Below are 20,330 nucleotides of genomic sequence, written 5' to 3' on the forward strand. Positions count from 1 at the left end.
ATGGTGATGTATATATACTTTTAGACCATTAGTATTAGTGCGTTGACCGCAGAGAAAGATCTTCATAATTATTGCTAGCGTTATGGCATATATGATGACGCTGCAAATTGCACTAAACATCTTAATTCGAATATTTTGGTCTAGATTCCAAACTTCAGACACCAATGTGATTTTGTTACACTTTGAAAGCTATGTGTGTTGCAACTTGCAAAACACTCAAAAAACTTATTGGTTGGATCAGTTTATGTACATGTTTTATGTATGTACGGTGTGCATTATTAATTTCATTATCTAATTTCATTAATTTCATTATCTAATTTCATTAGTTTCATTAATTAATTTCATTATCTAATTTTATTAATTTCATTAACTAATTTGATTAGTTCAGTACCTGAATTTGTTCTTTATGTGGAACAGTTGAACTTCACTTGAAAAGTGACGCGTCCGCGTCATACACTTTCCTTCAAATTTTTGTTATCAGCACACGAAGGTTGATTGGAATTGAATACTTTCATTCAGAATGTTACTTATAATTATTATAAATTAAACGAATCTTCTTTCTCAAAACAGCAAAAATAGCTCAACTTTGGGTAACTCTCTATCTGCAATTCACTAAACTTTATTCAGCCCCTAAAAAACACATGGGGTGCTGTTGGATGTGCTATTGAGACTCAACACCGTCTGACGGTGCAGGACGTGTCAATAGTGAGGTGTAAATCTTTGGTAGGTGGTACCGGCCGCCGTACCTGTATTCTTGCTAAGTTTGGATTTTGGCATCCGCGGTAGGGATATTGTGTCCAGTGTTCTTAACGTGTTCCGCTACCGGGAGGCCTCCCTCATATGTTCTGATGCTCTGATGCCTAGAGGGCGTTTGGTTTCGCCAATATGAGCGGCGTTGCAGTTCTGGCATTGGATGTTGTACACGGTATGGCACCTCTCATGGATTTTGTCCTTTGGTGACACCAGGAATTGCCGAAGAGTATTTCCTGGCTTAAAATGCATTTGGATACCGCGTTTGCACAGCATTCGGCGAAGTCCTTCCAAAGCTCCCTTAATATAGGGAAGGATGCTGGAACCCTTGGAAACAGCAGTAGTGGAGGGTTGACGGTTAGGAGGATTGCGAGTATTGGCAATAGTGAAATGTGACCGTTTGTAGCCACACACACCAAGCGTTTTCCGTATCTTTTCCAACTCTACAACTTTATCCTCTTCTACTGTGACTGATGATTTTGCTCTATGAACTAGTGTTCTGATGACCCCCAGCATATGTTGAAGAGGTACTGCGAGTCCAGGAGCAAGTACTGATTGGTGTGTGTGGGCTTGAGGTAGTCTCCATTCTGTGTATAAGAGTGTTGGAAACTGGTGGTTTTCCTCCTGTCCCATGGTAAAGGTGATGATGGGCGAAATATTGTTGATGTGGGTGGTAATTTCGTCGATATATTCCTCACGAATTACAACAAAAGTATCATCGTCGTCATGGGCCCAGAAGGATGGTACATAGGGGCGGTACCTAGTGCGCGGACCTCAAACCATTCCATGAAAATGTTGGATGCGAGCGGCGAGACCGGCGATCCCAACGCAAAAACTTCGATTTGTTGGACAATTTTGCCCAATCCCATCATGTATGTTGAAGTAGCGCAAAAAGTAAGAATTTCCATGACATCATCAACAGATAGTGTTGTGCAATCAGGAAGGGTGACGTGTCCCTCCAATCTTCTCCTGGTATTGCGGAGGGCATCCGGAACTGGGGTGAAAGTAAACAGTCCGGTTACATCGTACGACACCAAGAATTCACCTTCATGTAGTGTGAGGTTCCCCACTCATTCAGCGAAATCCGCAGAGTTCTTAATACAGGGTGTCCCAGAAAAAATTACCGAGCAAATAAAATTGAACGTAAGTCGAGAAATAGGCATCAGAATCAAAACAATTAAAATGTAGCGCATAGCTTATTTTGTTGTGCATCCACATACAAACATTTTATTTGATTCGGTTGACTGGTTGCGAACAAATGAACGATTACATAATGTGTGCATCAATTCAGTTCATTCCAAGTTTGATCAACAGACACTTTTTTCATACTCGCTCACCGCTGCCTAAAGTGTGTGTATCTCATTAAATTTAGTCCATATTATCAATTTTACAATCGGACGGTGTTATGTCATTCATGCTTTCACTGAAGATGAACAGTGTGTCCGTAAAACTTTGATTTCTGCAATTGGAAGCTTTCCAACTTCAATTCTTTATGTAGTGCAAATATGTTATATTTTAACTTTCCAAAGAACATTTGAGACAAGAATAACAATGTTCAAGTGCTTACAGCTTTACGTGTGATTTTTGATACCATGCAACATCATTACTGTTTAAGTTTTAACTTTGCATTGCAATTTCTTGGAAATATTCCAAAAACATTAATGTGTGTGAGAAATTTTTAAGCCAGCTGGAATTCTTTATGCAATAATTCTTTATGCGACATTAACGAAAAATATATATTTACAAGTACCGAGCATCATCTTATATGCAAGCTTTCATTTTCAATGCCATGCAGGTTTTCAAATTTGAACAAAACCTAATTAAATGTTGTGCAAGAAACAGATTGTTTAAAAAAACGAGTATTTCACAGAAGAAAATATGGAGCCCATTGACAGTTAACTAGTGTGCATTATGTTGAAATGCATTATATTCAAACTTGGAATGAAGTGAATTGACACATGCGTTATGTAATCGCTCATTTCTTCGCGATCAGTCAACCGATTCCAGCGAAATTGGCGTATAAGATGCAGCATTAGATGGGCTACACGCTGATGTTTAGATTTTTGGATTTTGATGTCTATTTCTCGACTTACGTTCAAATTTGTTCGCCCGGTAATTTGTTTCTGGGAAACCCTGCATGGTGTGGGGGCTGGCCTACAAGTGGTGCAATATTAATGTCCACAACAAATTTAGCCGCGTGATAAGTTGTACAAATTTTAGTGCAGCTTCAAACACATCTATACTACTTTCATTGTGAAATTTGTGCTCTGAAATACTGATTTTTTTTTAGCTTCTAATATGTCCAAAACCAGGAGCTTCCATGTGCTCCGCCCCCTGGACCACCGCCGGGGCCCTAAGGCGTGCCCCTGGACCCCACCTGTTACTACAACTTTTGATCAGTAATTGGGAATTTTTTTTAAATCTTGCCCACCCCCCGAAGGTCAGGTCTGGTTACGCCACTGGGTCTGTATATAAAGAATGCCGATTATAGCTGAATCTGCTTTCAGACAATGAGCGATGATGTTAGCAACTATCTTAAACTGTTGCGATTTGGTAGTTCACAGCATCTTGCGAATGTTAGTGAGCTTTTGCAAAAATTTCATTGATCAATTCATAGCGAGTGTATAGAAGAATTCACATATCACAGATATACTTTTGTAGGACATTTGGTTCTTAAGTTATGATGTAAAGAGAGCTGAAACAAGAACACTTTTGTAAAATATACATAACTCATTAACAACAATAAATCAAGCACGTTTTCAAAGTATATGATTTGCAGAATGAACCTTTGCCAAACATCACAGTGTTATTTTTCAATAACATATTGATTTAGATCATGATTTGTTTTTACTACTTCGACCAACAATACCTAGTCTACCCTTAAAGTAAGCACTTTTCGTAGCTAATGAAGGGGCGGACCATTTGATTTCTAGGGGAGGCTAAACAAAGATATTTCTCCTGACCAAAACTCCCATCCCCCAATCAAATGGTGCTTCCCTGGTCTTCGGAATAAGTGAGGCACAAACTTATGTACCTACGGAAATATTTTGCCGACTGAAATTGTGAATTGTAGATCCAATTTTTGTCCTCATGACGCTCCAGAATCTAAGAAGGAAGATACAATTTTCTAACCAGGTCACTATTTCTTTACAACATCACATGCTACTACCAACACACATTTAATATTTACATGGCAATATTAGTGCTTAGATCGAAACGCTCGAAATTGTGAATTGTTGACCATTTGCCGATGGTCTATGGTTAGCAAGAGTACCGGCTCCTAAATGTTATATAACAATAATTTATTGTCTCTTTGTTAACAATCGGTACCGGGACCTCCCCTCCCTGCGGCTAAATTTCATAACATCAAACCTGCCAAAACACTTGTTCGAAATGTCAACCCTATGTAATAAATTACCGATAAACTGCTCTGCGCTTTGATGATCGTTTTATTTTCTTCAAAATCATATTATTCAACTTATTCGTACCTAAACCAAGCTGAACGAATGTATGATTATTGACGTTCCGCCTCCATTTTTGCCTATGGTTATTGAGACCACATGCGTTGGGGTCCTTGTCCTGTACGATAGTGCGTAGGGGGTGCGTTTGTGTCATTGTGTGTGTGTGTTTTTTCAAAAGAATATTTTGGTATGTAACAATGCTCCCGCCATTTGTAGACAGCTGATTTGGCTAGAGTATAGAGTAAATGAGCTATAAGTTGGGCTATATAATATCCATAGCTGTTAAAATATGTAATTACAATTCAGACAATCTTATTTAATTCACCTACAATATAATCCTACAAGGGAACGCCAGAGGTAGAAATCTTAAGACAGAACAAGATTAATATACAATGTCAACCTCGTTGTATTTTGCTTTATATGATGTGGAACGGGAAAAGTAGAATAACAGCTTTTGAGTAGCCTTTGGCCACAATTGCTCGCTGGTTAGCGCAATAAATTATGCTTCTCTGTTCATTTCTCTTCAATCTGATACACGTACGTTTTCCTTTAATACATGTACCATGGGTGACCGACTTTACATACAGGATATAGAGTATGACTTATTTGCAGCAGACTAATGATAAGCTTAAAGATCAATCATGATCGGCAGACTGCAATAATGCATGATGGATTATTTTTACTGTATTAATGATGATTAACTTGGTGCACTTAGTTTTGTGTCTTATTTGTAAGATTGTAACGACGGTACAATGTTAAAAGCTCAATTTAGAATAGTCAGAAAAACACCAATTTATGTCGTTTGGGCTTCGTACCTCAGGGAAACAGTTAATATAACATCAACTTTCTGATGGTTCCGACATGATTTCGGTTCACTGACTCTCATCCAACCCGCATATTAATTATGTTGTAGTTATCCATTTTAGCAACGATTATTGTTTAATGTAAATTAATGTGAGTCATACTATTTAATTAAAAGCGCATAAGCCTGTTCAGAATATCTTTAAAACATGTATTGGTACGGTACTTTGTCTTTAGCATTAAACAGTTCATATGATTTCTCCGTCGCCAACCATACCCGATCCGCATCATTAACGGGCTTCTCATGACGAAATCGTAGCATTCCGAAATAATTAACCTTTGTTGGAAAAAAATCAATTTCGTAAGTAAGTTTTTTTTAATAGCAAACACAGAAGCAGTCAGATTAGAGAGTATATTGACGGCAACAAGCTTAGTGATCCAGGGCCGGATTTACCATATAGGGCCAGATGGGCCCTGGCCCAGGGCCCCCAAATTTTGAGTCCCCCAAAATTGTCCTGTGCAGTGTGCATCTTCCATTTTGGCCGGAAAACACCCTATTTTGGGCCAAAATATTACTATTAAGAGTTCAAAAGAGTTGCTGAAGTCTCATAAACCACTCCATCGATCACCGGTGATCAATATGAGCAATCCGGGAGCTATAGGGTATTTATGTATTGATGTTGAAGTGCTTTCAATCTATCCAGGAAGGAAAACAATTTCTGTTTGTTTTTGAAATGGTAAGCTATCTAAGCGAATGTTGGTTCTCTGACTAAATTGACACCATAGAATATATAAACGAGCAATTTGATAAGTTAAATTACTCAATGAAGTATGTGGAAGGGTCCGGCAAGGCCCGCAGAGTTGGAATAGTGATTGTATGCGGGCAACCCAACCCAAACCTCCACGCGGTGTCGGATGGGTCACGCTAACTTGGGCAATGGGGAACAGGCGTGGAAGCCACGATTTCGGATAGTCGGAGGACCATGTATAGTTTTGGCTACGGTCTAGCCACTTCTTCTGCTGATTTGGCCTGGTGTGGCTCTGAGAAGACACCATATGCGCTGGCAATTAAAATTTGTTAAATAGCCATCAAGGTTGTCCCGCAGGGCTACAAAGAAACAATGACAATCAAGCTTGCGACCTTCATTTTTTCCTTACGGGCTGGGGCCCAGTATCAACAAAAAGCATCAAGGGCGCAAGCCCGTTAGGGCTGAGACCAGAAACTCCCACAGTGAGAACTTGCAACTAATAGAGTTCCAATTTATAAAGGCCCCGTAGGGCAAGAAAGCAAGGTGAATGCGTAACCTTAAGGAATGTCATATTTTTTTAATTTTTAGTTTTACCCCCTCATTCTTCAGTCAGTGCCCTCTATCGAGGGGCTAATTTATAGTTAAAATCTTGGTCGCTATTGTTTCTTTGTAGCCCTAAACTGCTCTATAATATAGATAGTTTAGAGCTAAACTATAAACCACAGTTTAGTAAAAACAGACCAGGTTGGGTTGTCATATGCACAAACCTGTCACATTTGTCTCTTTAGATTATAAGAAGGAAATCACATCTACTTCACACGGGTGACTTTAAAGCTGCCTTTCAAATAAATCATCACAACCGTTTGAATAAGTAGGACATTCATCATTTTCAGGATTAACTGCCTGTACGTAAATCGAGTTTTTAATACACAGAGTTCGATTTCATATATCAAAAATAAACATCACGTCGGTTTGGTAATCTCCTTTTCCCTGAAACGGATAACGCATTAGTATTGGAAGAAACGGTTAGATTTCAACATTTAAGCAATCAAATCCTCTGCAAATCTTTATTGAGAAATCGCATTAAATTATGTATATGCTGTCCAGCAACCCCATTGAGCTATTTTCATAATGTATTTATTTAATCCAGATCAATTCGAAATAATTTTCAAACTACTTTTTTATCACGAATTGAAAGGAATAACTCATATTATTGGGCTAAATTAAATTAAAAATATATGTGTAAATAGCGCCCTCAATTTCCACACAAATATACAGTGCATAGAATAAAAATAACACAAAAAGATGAAAATTTTGATAAAAGAATAGAAATGTTAAAAAAAAAAATGTGTGTATATTACTATAATAGCTGTTGGTATTTAAAAGGTCTGGAATTGAAATTAATGTAATGTTTTTGTTAGAACCATTAATAAATGATCACATCAAACAACCGTGACTAAGTGTACTGTTACATGGTCCAGAACATTTTATAGAGGTTTGCTTAGTTGTATGGATAATATACGCCACAAGAAGATGTTATGGATTCTGTCTACCTCAGGAAAAACACTTTGGTGTTGCCCTTTTCTCTCAAAATATTTGCTGTACTCTTGAAACCCAGGTTCAAGAACAAATTACGACAATCATTGATTGGTTTTGCAAACAAAATCTTTATTTCAGACCGTAGAGAAAAATGCACTACCTTAAAACGTTACACACAATACAATATAAAATGTAGTCACGGTAACAAAATTGAAGTAAAATAGTGTAAACAATTAACACCTGTTTTGAATTAGCACAAGACAGGAATGTGAGCTTTACTAGTGCTCTGACATACAAGACATGACTAGAATTACATCGTAGAAGGAAATGTACTTTAAATGAGCATCCTTGCCAATTACTATGTGATCAATATGCATTTGTATTTCCTGCTCTGAAATGCCTGCAACTGTAACCTTACATTTAACCAATACTTGATAATGCGCTTTTACCTGGGGATTCAAAGCGATATAAAATAAAAACAAAGTAAACATGAAAAAAAACCTAAACGTAAAATTCCTGAAACAAGTATGTTTTGATAGAATATTTAAAGCTCTAAACAGTGGGAGCATAGCGTAGGTGTGTGTATTCGGTGAATGTACCATAGTCTGGGACCAGTTACTGAGAAGACTCTGTCTCCTGCACATTTACGTGTCTAAAAGATCCTGGCCGATCAGACTGTGACCTGAACGGGTGATTACTGAGCCAAGACGAGGTATATTCCCCACAAGGCAGTCTTTCATAATAATCTACTTTATGACAAAGGGGAGTTTAGATCTTCGATAATGTGATCTGAATGTGATCCAGCGCTAGTACAGAGACAGATGGGTAGTGTAACATGATTTTGGTTATTGATAAATCAGACGAGTACATTTGTTTTGAAACTTTTGCAGACGGTTCAATTGTTTTTTGATAGCATTGAACACAAGATTACAGTGGTCTAAACGGAAGATAATGTGAGATCTAACAATGTTAGCACATGTGTCTGCGAATCATGAATTTGTCAGTTAATAGATTGACTCTAGTTACTAGTTATTGAGATAGAGTCATATTGCAGTCAAGACCGATATTTAAGTTGCAAACAATTAGGGAGCGATCGTTATTTACGACAGGGGGGAATGGGCGTTTTGAGGGGGGAATCCGAATTTTTCGTTGAACCAGGAGGGGAATGTTAAGTTTTAAATGGAGAAATTCGGGAAAACAAGGGGGAATCCGAAAATTTTGAGCGGACGCGAGGGGGACGCGAATTTTTTGTCGATATTTTTCCAAAACGCCCATTACCCCCTGCCGTAAATAACGATCGGTCCCTTAGAGGGACAGACATGACAGCACCATCAAAGTGAAGATTGGTATCTTGAAAGCTTTTTACATGGTTTGTAGAAGAGATTACGAAGAAATCTGTCCTTTTTAGGATGAAGTTCAAGTTCATTGTGTATCGTCCATTTTTGATGTCTTTTGACACATTGTGATAGTTTGAATATTGCAGGGGCTGCATCTCCATACATGGCTCCAGGAAGGGAAGTTCAAAGCCACTCCCTTGATTCCCACGATGAATTGTCAGTTCCTGTTTAAGTCCACGAGCTCATAATATTCCCCAATGGGAAATGATATCTACAAAATATACCAGACCATGACCATGATGACGGCAAAAATTCCGTCTATTTGTTAGAGAAAATGCCTCATAGTTGCGTTTCATTCTGATTCGCCTAATCTGCTCGTACGCTGATTTATCGTAAATCATTTGAGGTTTTTCTATTTCAAGGTAGTAAAGAAAGCGTATTTATAAGTCCTTCTAAAGCACAAGTTTGGGTACTTAAAATTGTATGGAATCTATATTTCAGAAAGCAAGTACCGTAAAATGGGGTAACTTTGGGCACTTTTGAGAGTTTTTAAACCACTGCTTCCAAACAAAACAAATTGTATTTCTAATTATCTCTTTTTTGTGACATTAGGGCTCCTTCTTCACTTTGAAGTTGAAAAAAAAAAAATTTAATAATTTTTAAGGGTGCCCTAGGGGGGTTAAAATAGCCTGACCAAAGTTACCCCGCATTTGGGGAAACTTTGGACAGAGTATTACATTCCACGAAGAAAAAAAAATCAAAAAAATTGATCTTCGCTATATATGGGCAAGTTGTTGTTTTTTGTGACATTTGACCCCTTCATTAATCAAGCAAACATCCTTGCTCACAAATATCGATTTTTATTTTTTTTTTATTTAATATATAAAAATGCTTATTTTTGGTCAAAAATCCTGGATTGGACATGAGTGAGTATTATTTCTTCCAAATATATTTCTTAACAGATTGACACCAAATATGACTAAAAACAATATTGCTGTACGAAAATATGACCATTTAAAAAAATATATTCGACTGACCAAAGTTACCCCGCTGACTGAAGTTACCCCATTTTACGGTAGATCTGAAAGGGTACAATAAACTGACGGCCGCGTCATCGTCAAACAAGAATTGGTTGTATCGTTTTGGTATTATATGCTTTGTTTGACATTTCCTTTCGCTAAACATGTCAGTTTATCTATTTGTCCATACAGTACGACAATACACATTTGCTGTTTTTGTTTTGTCTAGTCCTTATTGATGTCCACATCACAGGCCATCTCGAGGTACATATTACAGTGTAATAACAACATTATCGTAAATAATACGTACCAACCAAACAAGAACGGTTTACACTAGCAACATACCCTGACGGTAATTGAATATAAATGTTATAATACCAAGAAATGCTTTCAAAACGTGTCCTTTTTCGAAATTTTGCGTCCTCTTGTCGCTTTCAATCAATTTCGTATCCCACTTCTTTTACTTCAAACCAGAAATTGCAATAATTGTTAGGGTATATTCGGTGTTGTCAAGGTTATTGTCAAAATTTATATTTAGACTCATTCAAATTCAAGATTCTCACTATATCTTGATATTTTTTGATGGCACTCGGATATCAGTTGATGCAATCATTGCTGGGTGCTGCCTGTTGGCTAAAATCAACAACAAAAACATCATCATCAGTCTCAAAATCAAACGTCACATCTTCGTCGTGGCGAGGCATGATATAGGCACAAGTAATAATATAGTTGACATAATTTTTCAATTTGTTCAACTGTTTTGATCGAAGAGGCAAGTACAACGGAGAACTGAGCTAATATCATTGACAAAATGCATTGTCATCAATATTAAAGGAAGTAACATGTATTTTAATTGCAGTCAGTGCCTGGAATACCATCTCCACTGCCCATTTGGGAAGGTCGATTTCATTTATCACAATATCCTGACGACCAAAAATGACGAATCATAACTAAACATGATCTTAGTAAGAACTTTTCCTTTTAAATCTTTATTTTCTTGCTGTTACTGCATAGTTGTTTTTTAATGAGCATTTACCAACAAGTTCTACGGATCACAATAAGCGCTTTGAATGTGACTTGTTCGCAACTGATCGTCTAAAGTATTCATCATTCTCACATTTGTTTAACCAATTTAGTTAAGCATAGCCTTTGCATCAGGGCACACAGTAAGAATTTCCATTTTCTTATTTCAAAATTGTATGCTCTATACTGCTCTACTTAAATCTGATATAGGAGAGTGGTTTTTAGCTCTCCTTAAGGGATCTAAAATGAGCGTTTATTGCGTTTCGACAGTATTTTTTTGTGGGACATGAGAGCACCTCAGACCTATCGAATTGCATTCTGAATACGAAGCATGTCTTTCTGATATCAAATAATTTTCATTTTTGAAAATCACAATATAATACAAATTTTATGACAAATTATACAAATTTGATATTTTTCAATTTTTTGATATATAACAGTCCTCGAAGTAAATTATATAAATCTCATGTTATATTCTTAAAGTGTATGTAGCAGGGAGGAAAAGCCGACGGTCAATTGAAAATTTTGACCTTTCATATTGAAGATATGGATTGTTTTCCCAAAAGACCTAATTTTTTTTGGTGTTTTGGGGAAAAATCCATATCTTCAATACGAAAGGTCAAAATTTTCAATTGATCGTCGGCTTTTCATCCCACCTACATACACTTTAAGTATAAATCATCACATTTCTAAAGTTTACTTCAAAATACTGTTAAATATCAAAAATATCAATTTTTAATGATTTGCCATAAAATGTGTATTAAATTGCGAATTTCAAAAAATCAAAATTATTTGATATCAGAATGACATTCTTCGTATTCAGAATGGAATTCGATATGTCTGATGTGCTCTGATGTCCCAAAATAAATACTGTCCAAACGTTCATACCCCAGCCCTTAAATGACCATGCAAATTCCAAAAGACAGCCCTGTGTATGCTTGATTTGTTAGGAGTGGCATTTCTTTTATCTTCTGTTTCTTTTCTTTCTCTTCATATAAATGCCAGCATGGATAAGCTTTTATGCTTGGCTTGGGTGTTTCGCCTGAGTCTGGTTCCATGATGAATTCTCAAAATGGTCTGTCAAAAATTGATTGCATCCCTTTCGAAATGCAAAACGGTGTCATCCTGACATGTTTGGTATCATTTTCAATGGTATCAAATAGGAATTTCAATCTGGGAAATCTCAGAAAGTTATTTTGTTAACTTTGTGTTCATTTTATGAGAGTAAGTCAAGTAAAACCTGACATTGTCTTATCATGTGATGAGAGCGCAACAATCAGTCAGAATTAATATGTAAATTTTCACGGGAAAATTTTCTGGACACGTGACACCCATGGGCGCAGACATATTAGCATTATGGAATGTGACCCCGAGCACAGCGGGTGTTCTTCCAATGTATTTGAATAGGAAGACAACCTTCTATCAAAATTGTGGTCAAAAATACTATTCCAATTCAAAATTACTAAGACTTGAATAGCGAGGTCACCGCCGGGGGTCAGAGATCAGGCTCGAGGTTACACTCACATTGATACGCATTTGGGCACGTGTCCAGAAAATTTTCCCGAGAAAATTTACCTATTAATGTTGACTGACAATCAAAAAAGTAAAATCGAAATTATGCCCAGATATATGTGCCAAAAAATCTTTGCCCTCTGGTCTACCAAAAATTGTTTGTTCCCCATTTTTTATGTGAAAATATCTTTGCCCCCCCCCCTCCAATAATTCACCATCCTGAGGAACACATTATTGTACCACCCCTTATACAAATAAACACACATTTTAAACATGGGATGCTGGTTATTCTACCATCGTCAACATAATATGTTGTGTTTCATGAATCGAGAATCAATTCTTAAATTGATGGATTTGACTACTTAACAATAAGGCATTGTTTTGTGGTTGTTTTTTTGTTGTCACATGACTGTTTGCTGTAGAAGTGACGTCATAATCGGATTAACTACCATAGCAATAGATGAATACAATTTCTGATTACATCGCCTTGCACTACAAGCAGATTGCACTCATCACCTGTGTATATCTGCAATCATAGATTGAATACAATACCGCTCTTTTCAAAGATACTAATTTTACAGGTGCGAGTGATCAGCATATGGTTCAATGCATATGTACCGTGTGAACGTTGTAGTTCAGGGCGATATAGTCAAAATTGTATTCATCTATTGCTGTGGTAGTCTTACGTCACTTCTACAGCGAAATTCCTCTTACATTGCAACATGTAATCTTTTGTATGACCTGATTTTATCTATACTGATCATCATGATCATATTTAGAAGCGAAGCACACTTTGAAGTCTCTGCATATTATATAGATGAAACGTGACATACGGTAAAAAGGTTAATTTAACATTACAGTTTCTCTGAAATCTTCCATTGTATAAATGACAGTCGTCAATGAGAAATCATGATATCTGAATAGACTGATTTCAGAAACTTGATCGTGTGAAATCAAATACAAAATCGGTAAAATTGCCAGTACCAATTTTGTGCGTGCCCATTTTTCCAGGCACGTCTCCTTCTGTTGACATCATCTTTTTTTGACATAGTGAACAATGAACTGTCTCACGTTACACTTGCATATAAATCTCACACGGTGATGACGTACAATTATCCCATTCAATGGCCGAATCTGTTGGGATTTTCCCCGCAGATGACGTTTATCGTATACATCCAGGATAGAGAGCTAAACATGTTATTGGCGCGATCAATATTTGCGCCAGGGGATGTGGAAAATGAGTAGGGAACAGAAACAAATGCACTATTTTTAGATGAAGAACCAAAAGAGCAAGATTGTTTATAGGTGGATGCGGTAAAAACATGGATCACTTATGTGTGTTGTTTACCGATTAGAAGCTGAAATAATACAGGCATTAATTTCTTAACACCCAAATAATTCCTTAAGTACATGATGTTCTGAATTATATGGAATTTATTTCGATTTTCTAACGGTGGTTTGTTTATACGCTGAAAAAGGTCAGACTCCTTCTTTGTTCCGTCCTAAATTCTCCCACATCCGCTTATTCAGGCATGACTGATCCCTTGACATTTACAATTCAGATGATACGATCCGGGGATACGATTATGTATATACCTTATGCAACTAGCTATCCGTTAAACATTACTTCGTTTTCCGAATGTTAAAAGAAATTCTATACCTCATTCATTCATTAACGGTGTATTACAAATTGTCTCCACAGTATAACTAGAATTACGCGGTTCGTAATTAAAGTGGTCCCACACAAAGGTATGTAAATAACAAAGGCTTGTAAAATAAAATAACATATTCAAATAACATGACACAAAAAAACCAAGTTTGAGGTAGATCGGTTATTGCGTTTATGCTGCAGAGAGGATTGATAAAAATGTAGGCAAAATGTGCCAATAAGCTAATTAATATTCATAAATATGCAAATAGCATGACACAAAACTGTACAGCACATGAAGTCACCATATCCAATCACCATACCAAGTTTGAAGTTGATCGGTTATTGCATTTGAACAGCACTGTGGGTTAATGAATTTGCTTCCGCCCGGACAGTCAGGCAGCCAAACAGCCAGCCAGCCAAACAGCCAGCCAGCCAGACAACTATATAAACCATTTGGATGATAACATAAGCCCCACACATGTTTGGAGGCCAAAAACTGAGTTGCAACAAATTTACAAATTATTTTAAATGCAGGGTGTGTCTGGAATTCGGGAATAGCATCTGCACTACTCAGAAGGTCGATTTAATTTATTCCTTTTAAATATGTTTGGCTGTTACTGTATACCGTAGTTGTTTCTAATGAGCATTTGAGAACTTGATCGAATCCAACAAGTTCCAAGGATGTTATGCTTATGTTATGATTTGCTCAAACCGATCGACCAAAATTAACCACATCTCACGTTTGTTACGTACCAAATGCAGTTCAGTATCATATTAAGATAAACATGGGATGCTGGTTATTCTGCCATCTTCAACACAGCATCCCATATTAATAATAATGACTCTTGGGTTTGTCAAAAGTACAGACTTGCTAAAGCTGTACTCAATTTTAAAGTAATGATTCTCTATATTACCATGAGCTATAAACTATTCATACACAGTGACTCAAATTACATCTTACCATAACCTCTTTTCCTGTTTCCTGTTCCTCTGGAGATACGAGAGTAACCTTTCCAATCTACAGGTACATGAACTGCGAGGGGCACATTCAGCATACGCAATGTTTTATGCATATTATATATTTTGGTAATTGATGTCAAGTGTAGTATTCAAGGAGCTCTATTTGCCGATATAAAACTAAAAATTTTTATTTTTTGGCACCATTATGTCACAAATGTGTGTCATTGACATCGGCAGGATATTTTGTCGCAGAATATTTAAAAATAGAGCGGTGGTGGGATTGACTTACAGTTGTAGAAAATCACTTTTCTAAGTGCTTTGCCATTGAACTGATGAAATATTTCAGCGATACGGCTAATTTCTCTAATTCTCATAAATTGTGGTAAGACGACAATAGATCTTGCTAGCCTAAAAGAAAAAAGGGACTAGGTGATATATAGTAAAAATAGATAGTTTTTCTTGACTGTACTGATTAAACACAAAAACGACATAATTTGAAGTTTTTGCAACCATCGTTTTCTTCATGTGAAAAGCCGGAAATTACATACTATTTAAAAGTAACCTAGAGCTATAGACGTTTTATTTGACTTGATTTCAAATGTTTTTGATAAGTCACGGAATTCAAAATACAGTAGTATTATCACTATTATCTAAATAACTATCAGCATGTCTTTGTGGTCAACATGAATACTACATTACAACTTGACGGAGCGGCATCGCCATCGCCAAACAAGTGCAAATTACACCATGTTTGAAGTCTGAAATGTTTTACATGATATGTGTATTCATCTGTCACGATCCGGCTCGGTTTCTTTACTCTCCCTATGATTTAAACATGTCCTTTTCATAACCAATGCAATGAGGATATACTTTTCAAGTCAGTCGTTCCGACATGAAAATTCTTCAGGCCGCCACACTGTGATTTAGCATTGAAATCATTTTGTAGCACTTTCAGCTCAAATGACACGCTGTAAACTTTCCGCGTTGGTGTTAAGATAAATATCGACACGCTGTAAACTTTCCGCGTTGGTGTTATGATAAATATCGCGAATCATTCAAATGTTCGTGTACAAAGACTAAAGGCGCTCTAATGATGCAACTTTTCATTTAACGTCACTTTAATTCAGAGGCATACCGACCGGAATCAGGGTGCAACCCAGCAAACACAAAACGTTTTCGAAATCATTCGCAAAAGGTTATAAAAGGTTGTCAGAAAACGTTTAAATGTCGGGTTATATAAAGGGTACAGTTATGGTATAAAACGTTTTCATAACATTAAATAACATTTGTTGGTAATCTATTGCACAGCAAACACAAATGTTTTACAGAAAACATTTAAATGTTGGGTTATATAAAGGGTATAAAAACGTTTTAATAACATTCCAAAAACATTTTTGAAAACTTGGTACAAATCATTCTAAACAGAATGTTATTTTGGGGTTGAAAAATATTTTGCAAAACATGTTTGCCCAAAATATTTACAATAACATTTTAAAAATGTTTTCCAGACCTTTATATAACCCGACATTTAAATGTTATTAAAACGTTTTGCAAAAAAACATTTTAAGAACATTTCTGTGTTTGCTGGGTGCAAATATTTTAACATAATGTTATTTAAGTGTTGACAAAATGTTTGGCCAAAAATGTTTGCAAAAATAGTTTACAATGACATTTCGAAAAATTTTAAAAATATTGTTGTAGTGTATTTTCATACAAAACGTTTAAAAACGATTTCATGGCCTTTATATAACCCGACATTTTAATGTTATTAAAACGTTTTTACCTAAACCCAAACCCAAAATATAACTAATTTAAAACGTTTTAAAAACGTTTTTGTGTTTGCTGGGAAGTTCTTGGCTAGAAATGACTGGACAAATTTGATCAAAAGTGAACGTTGTAATATGCATCTTCTCTTGGCCCATTTTAGCATTAAAATTGCAACTTTGACGAACCGGGAATCCCGGGCAGGGAATTGTCTTGCTTGGTGGCCCCGGTACCGTCGGTACGCTTCTGATCTTATCACATAAGAAAGCAACTAAATTAATGTATGCTTGGTAGAGTACTTCAAATAGCTTCAACTGTAAGTTATATGCTAAACCAAGAACGCATTTTGCTTATTCATCGCAAGAATGTTTACGCTAAGCATCAGTAATAATAATAATAATAATAATAATACACAGATTTAGAGAGCGTTTTTTAAATGAAGAAACAAAGCGCTATGGAAAAGGAAAATTGCAAGAGGGAGGAAACATTAGGTGAAAAGGTGAGTTTTTAGGTTCTTTTTGAAAGTTTGGACATTGGGAGAGTCAGTAAGTGTCATTCCGTATTTTCTTCATCTATATCAACAAAGCGTATAAAATATTACCGCATTCAATAAATTTAATCTCAAAAATGGAGGAAGATCTAAGCGATTCAAATAACGGATGATTCCTATGATATCGAATAAGTTCCCGATAGGAGCTGCGTAATAAGTAGTGGCTCTTTAAATTACCATTCACACTGTCTCCGGTTTATGTTTATATATATACCTTATGACACATCCCAGCAAACACAAAAACGTTTTAAAAACGTTTTAAATAAGTTATATTTTTGGTTTAGGTAAAAACGTTTTAATAACATTAAAATGTCGGGTTGTATAAAGGTCATGATAACAAAAACTGGTTAATTATGTTAGCCAAATCCAATAAATATTACTCACGGAACTGAGCTTTCGCCATCTTGGCTGATGGCTTGATCACAGATGAACTGGTCCACTGCTTTTCCCGCGAAACTTGGTTGCTATAGACGCATCCTCGTTACCCGGAAGTGATGTTGATTTAAGCAGTGGGTCATATACATGATCTAGAAAGTACGCACCCTCGTCGCGGTTAAGTGAGTTCTTCCCCTTTTTTCTGATTTGGATGGCCTCCCTGACTCCTCTTGAGAAGGCGTTGGAGTCTCTATCCAGTAATTTGGCCCCCTCCCAGTCGATGACGTGATTTTCTTGTGCTACGTGGTCGGTTATTGCGGACTTGTGCTGTTCAGTGGTAGAGAGCTTTCTGCTGGCTCTGGTGAAATTTTTGGTGGCGATCTTTTCAGTGTCTTTCTGATGCTCCTTCTTCCTTACCCCAAATGGTCTACCAGTCTCACCTATGTATGATTTATTACACCCTTTGCACGGGATGTCATAAACAACTTCACTGGTCTGATCGATGTCTTTTTTGTCTTTCGGGTGGACAAGGACACTTTTTAGAGTGTTGGTTGGCTTCATGGCTGTTGTAAAACCATGCTTGCGGAAAACTCTTTGCAATTTTTCAGAGGTACCCTCCACATATGGTATAACCACCATGCCTTTGATTGGAGTCTCCGTTGTCTTCTTCTGAGGTTTTGCTGTTGTTTTGTCCTTCATTTGTTGTTTCACCTTGTCCATCGCCCACTTGGGGTATTCACAAACCGCCAATGCCTTTCTGATTCTTTGTTCCTCGTCTTTCTTGTCGTCTTCCTCCGTAACAATCTTGTCTTTTCTGTCCATTAATGTCCGGATCACCCCTAATTTTTGGTGAAGGGGGTGTTGAGATTTGAAGCTTAAATATTGGTCGGTGTGGGTTTTTTTGCGATACACAAGAAGTTTGACTGTACCATCTTGTTTACGGATGAGCAATGTGTCCAAGAATGGTATTTGGCCCTCTTTCTCTTCTTCATACGTAAACTTAATGTTCCCAGATTGATCAGTGGTGTTGAGATGATCAGTAAGCTTTTGTGTGCTGTCTTTGTTGATAATTTCCAAAATGTCATCAACATATCTCCTCCATAGCTTGGGCTTGCAATCTAGCGGCGCAGTTGTTATTGCTTCCTGCTCCAGCCACTCCATGAAGAGATTTGCTACGATCGGACTGACGGGACTACCCATCGCGGCTCCAAACACCTGGCGGTATATAGACCCGCGGAAGCTAAAATATGTGGTAGTTAATACAAATTGGAGGAGTTGGATGATGTCATCTGGAGTGAGATTTGTTCTTGTATTGAGCGTCTTGTCTTTTTCCAGCCTGTCTTTGATGATGTCAAGTGACTTGTCAATGGGCGTGTTCGTAAATAATGACACCACGTCATGGGAATTAAAGATGTCATTTTCCTCTATAAGCACACCTGTCATCTCTTCAGCCAGTTGCTTTGAATTGACAACATGATGATCTGTGTTGCCAACTAAGGGGCCCAGAATTTCCGCAAGAGCTTTGGAAGTTTGGTAGCCTAACGACCCAGTATAATCCACAATAGGTCTGATGGGATTTCCTTCTTTATGGATTTTGGTGGTACAATATAGTCTTGGAACGCTCTCTGCCGTGGGATACAGCAACCTATATTGCCCCTCGTCGATCTTTTTTTCTTCCTTCAACCGCTTTAAATTTTCTAACAATTTGCGCTTGTATATTTGGGTCGGGTCTTTCTTAAGCTTTTCATAAGTACGCTCATCGCTTAACATGGCATGCACTTTGTTTTCATACTCGGTTGTAGTCTTGACAATGGTGCATCTACCTTTATCTGCACCCATTATAAGCAGATCTTTTGACTTTTTCAACTCATTCATTGCCAATCTTTCTTCCTTTGTGATATTAGATTTTGGAACTGTAGCTGATTTAAGCATACCTGTTACTTCTGCACGAAGACTTTTGGCCTCTTGCCATGGGAGCTTAGCACACGCAGTTTCACATGCTACGATATACTCCGTGTGGGGGATCTTGTCCACACTCACCGCGAAATTCAACCCACGAGCGAGCAGTTTTTGTTGAGGGTCTGACAATTCCTTGTCGGAGATGTTTTTCACCCATTTCTCTCTCCATTTCTTGAGTTGAGTGCCGCTGAGGTCCAATTCGGTATTTTCCTTACTACGAGATTTGATTTCTTGCTTTAAAACCAGGCATTTTAACTTCTGTTTCTGTCTTTCTTTGGTCGTAACTTCCTCTTGTTTACGTTTCCTTTCGAGGAACGAATCAACATGGCGGCGTGACTCATCGTCGATGTTGAGTGTTTCTAGATTCTGAACTTTACTTTCTTGTGTTTGTTTTAGCGATTTGATTTTGTTTTTAACCACACGAATTCGCTCACCGATCAGATCTTTCTCCGTTTTACGGATGATATTTCTCGCCTTTTCCGTATTAATCGGGCAACGTATTTTCAAACTGGAAGGTGTAACTCCATTATCTTTGCAACGGTGGGTAAACGTGAGGTGTTGACGATGACGGACTAGTTTCCTTTCTGTACTTTCTAGATCACGAATAGACTTTACTGCGTGTTGACCATAACGATTTCTAACTTCAGCAAAGAGATTCATTTGGTAGGATTGTTGAGATCATAAACTGGTTAATTATGGGTAGCCAAATCGTACTTTACTCACATGAATGACTTTCCCACTGCTTAAATCAACATCACTGGTCCGCTTTTCGAGGATGGTTGCTATAGCAATCCAAGTTTCGCGGGTGCAGTTGACCAGTTCATCAGTGGGTCGCTTCATCAGCCAAGATGGCGAAAGCGCACGAGGTGAGTAATATTTA

The 20,330-nt window shown here is 37.3% G+C and overlaps 2 protein-coding genes across 2 annotated transcripts; both read right to left on the bottom strand.

Annotated features, from left to right (window-relative positions):
• Positions 1 to 819: 819 nt before the first annotated feature.
• On the bottom strand, positions 820 to 1,383 carry LOC140147037 (uncharacterized). The gene has a single exon (XM_072168810.1). The coding sequence runs from the start codon at positions 1,381 to 1,383 to the stop codon at positions 820 to 822; it is 564 nt and encodes a 187-aa protein (XP_072024911.1).
• Positions 1,384 to 17,118: 15,735 nt separating this feature from the next.
• On the bottom strand, positions 17,119 to 20,110 carry LOC140147038 (uncharacterized). Its single transcript, XM_072168811.1, has 2 exons — positions 17,659 to 20,110; positions 17,119 to 17,138 (listed from the first exon to the last, which is right to left on the bottom strand). Exons 1-2 carry the CDS (start codon positions 20,108 to 20,110, stop codon positions 17,119 to 17,121), a joined length of 2,472 nt encoding a protein of 823 aa, XP_072024912.1.
• Positions 20,111 to 20,330: the final 220 nt, after the last annotated feature.

This window comes from Amphiura filiformis, chromosome 3 (genome assembly GCF_039555335.1).
Source record: "Amphiura filiformis chromosome 3, Afil_fr2py, whole genome shotgun sequence".
NCBI classification, from domain to species: domain Eukaryota; kingdom Metazoa; phylum Echinodermata; class Ophiuroidea; order Amphilepidida; family Amphiuridae; genus Amphiura; species Amphiura filiformis.

Coding starts and splice junctions, on each gene's coding strand:
- LOC140147037 (XM_072168810.1), bottom strand. CDS start 1,383: ATGGGACAGGAGGAAAACCACCAGTTTCCAACACTCTTATACACAGAA.
- LOC140147038 (XM_072168811.1), bottom strand. CDS start 20,110: ATGAATCTCTTTGCTGAAGTTAGAAATCGTTATGGTCAACACGCAGTA. Junction 17,139..17,658: donor CTCACTTAACCGCGACGAGG/GTGCGTACTTTC, acceptor TTGTTGATATAG/ATGAAGAAAATACGGAATGA.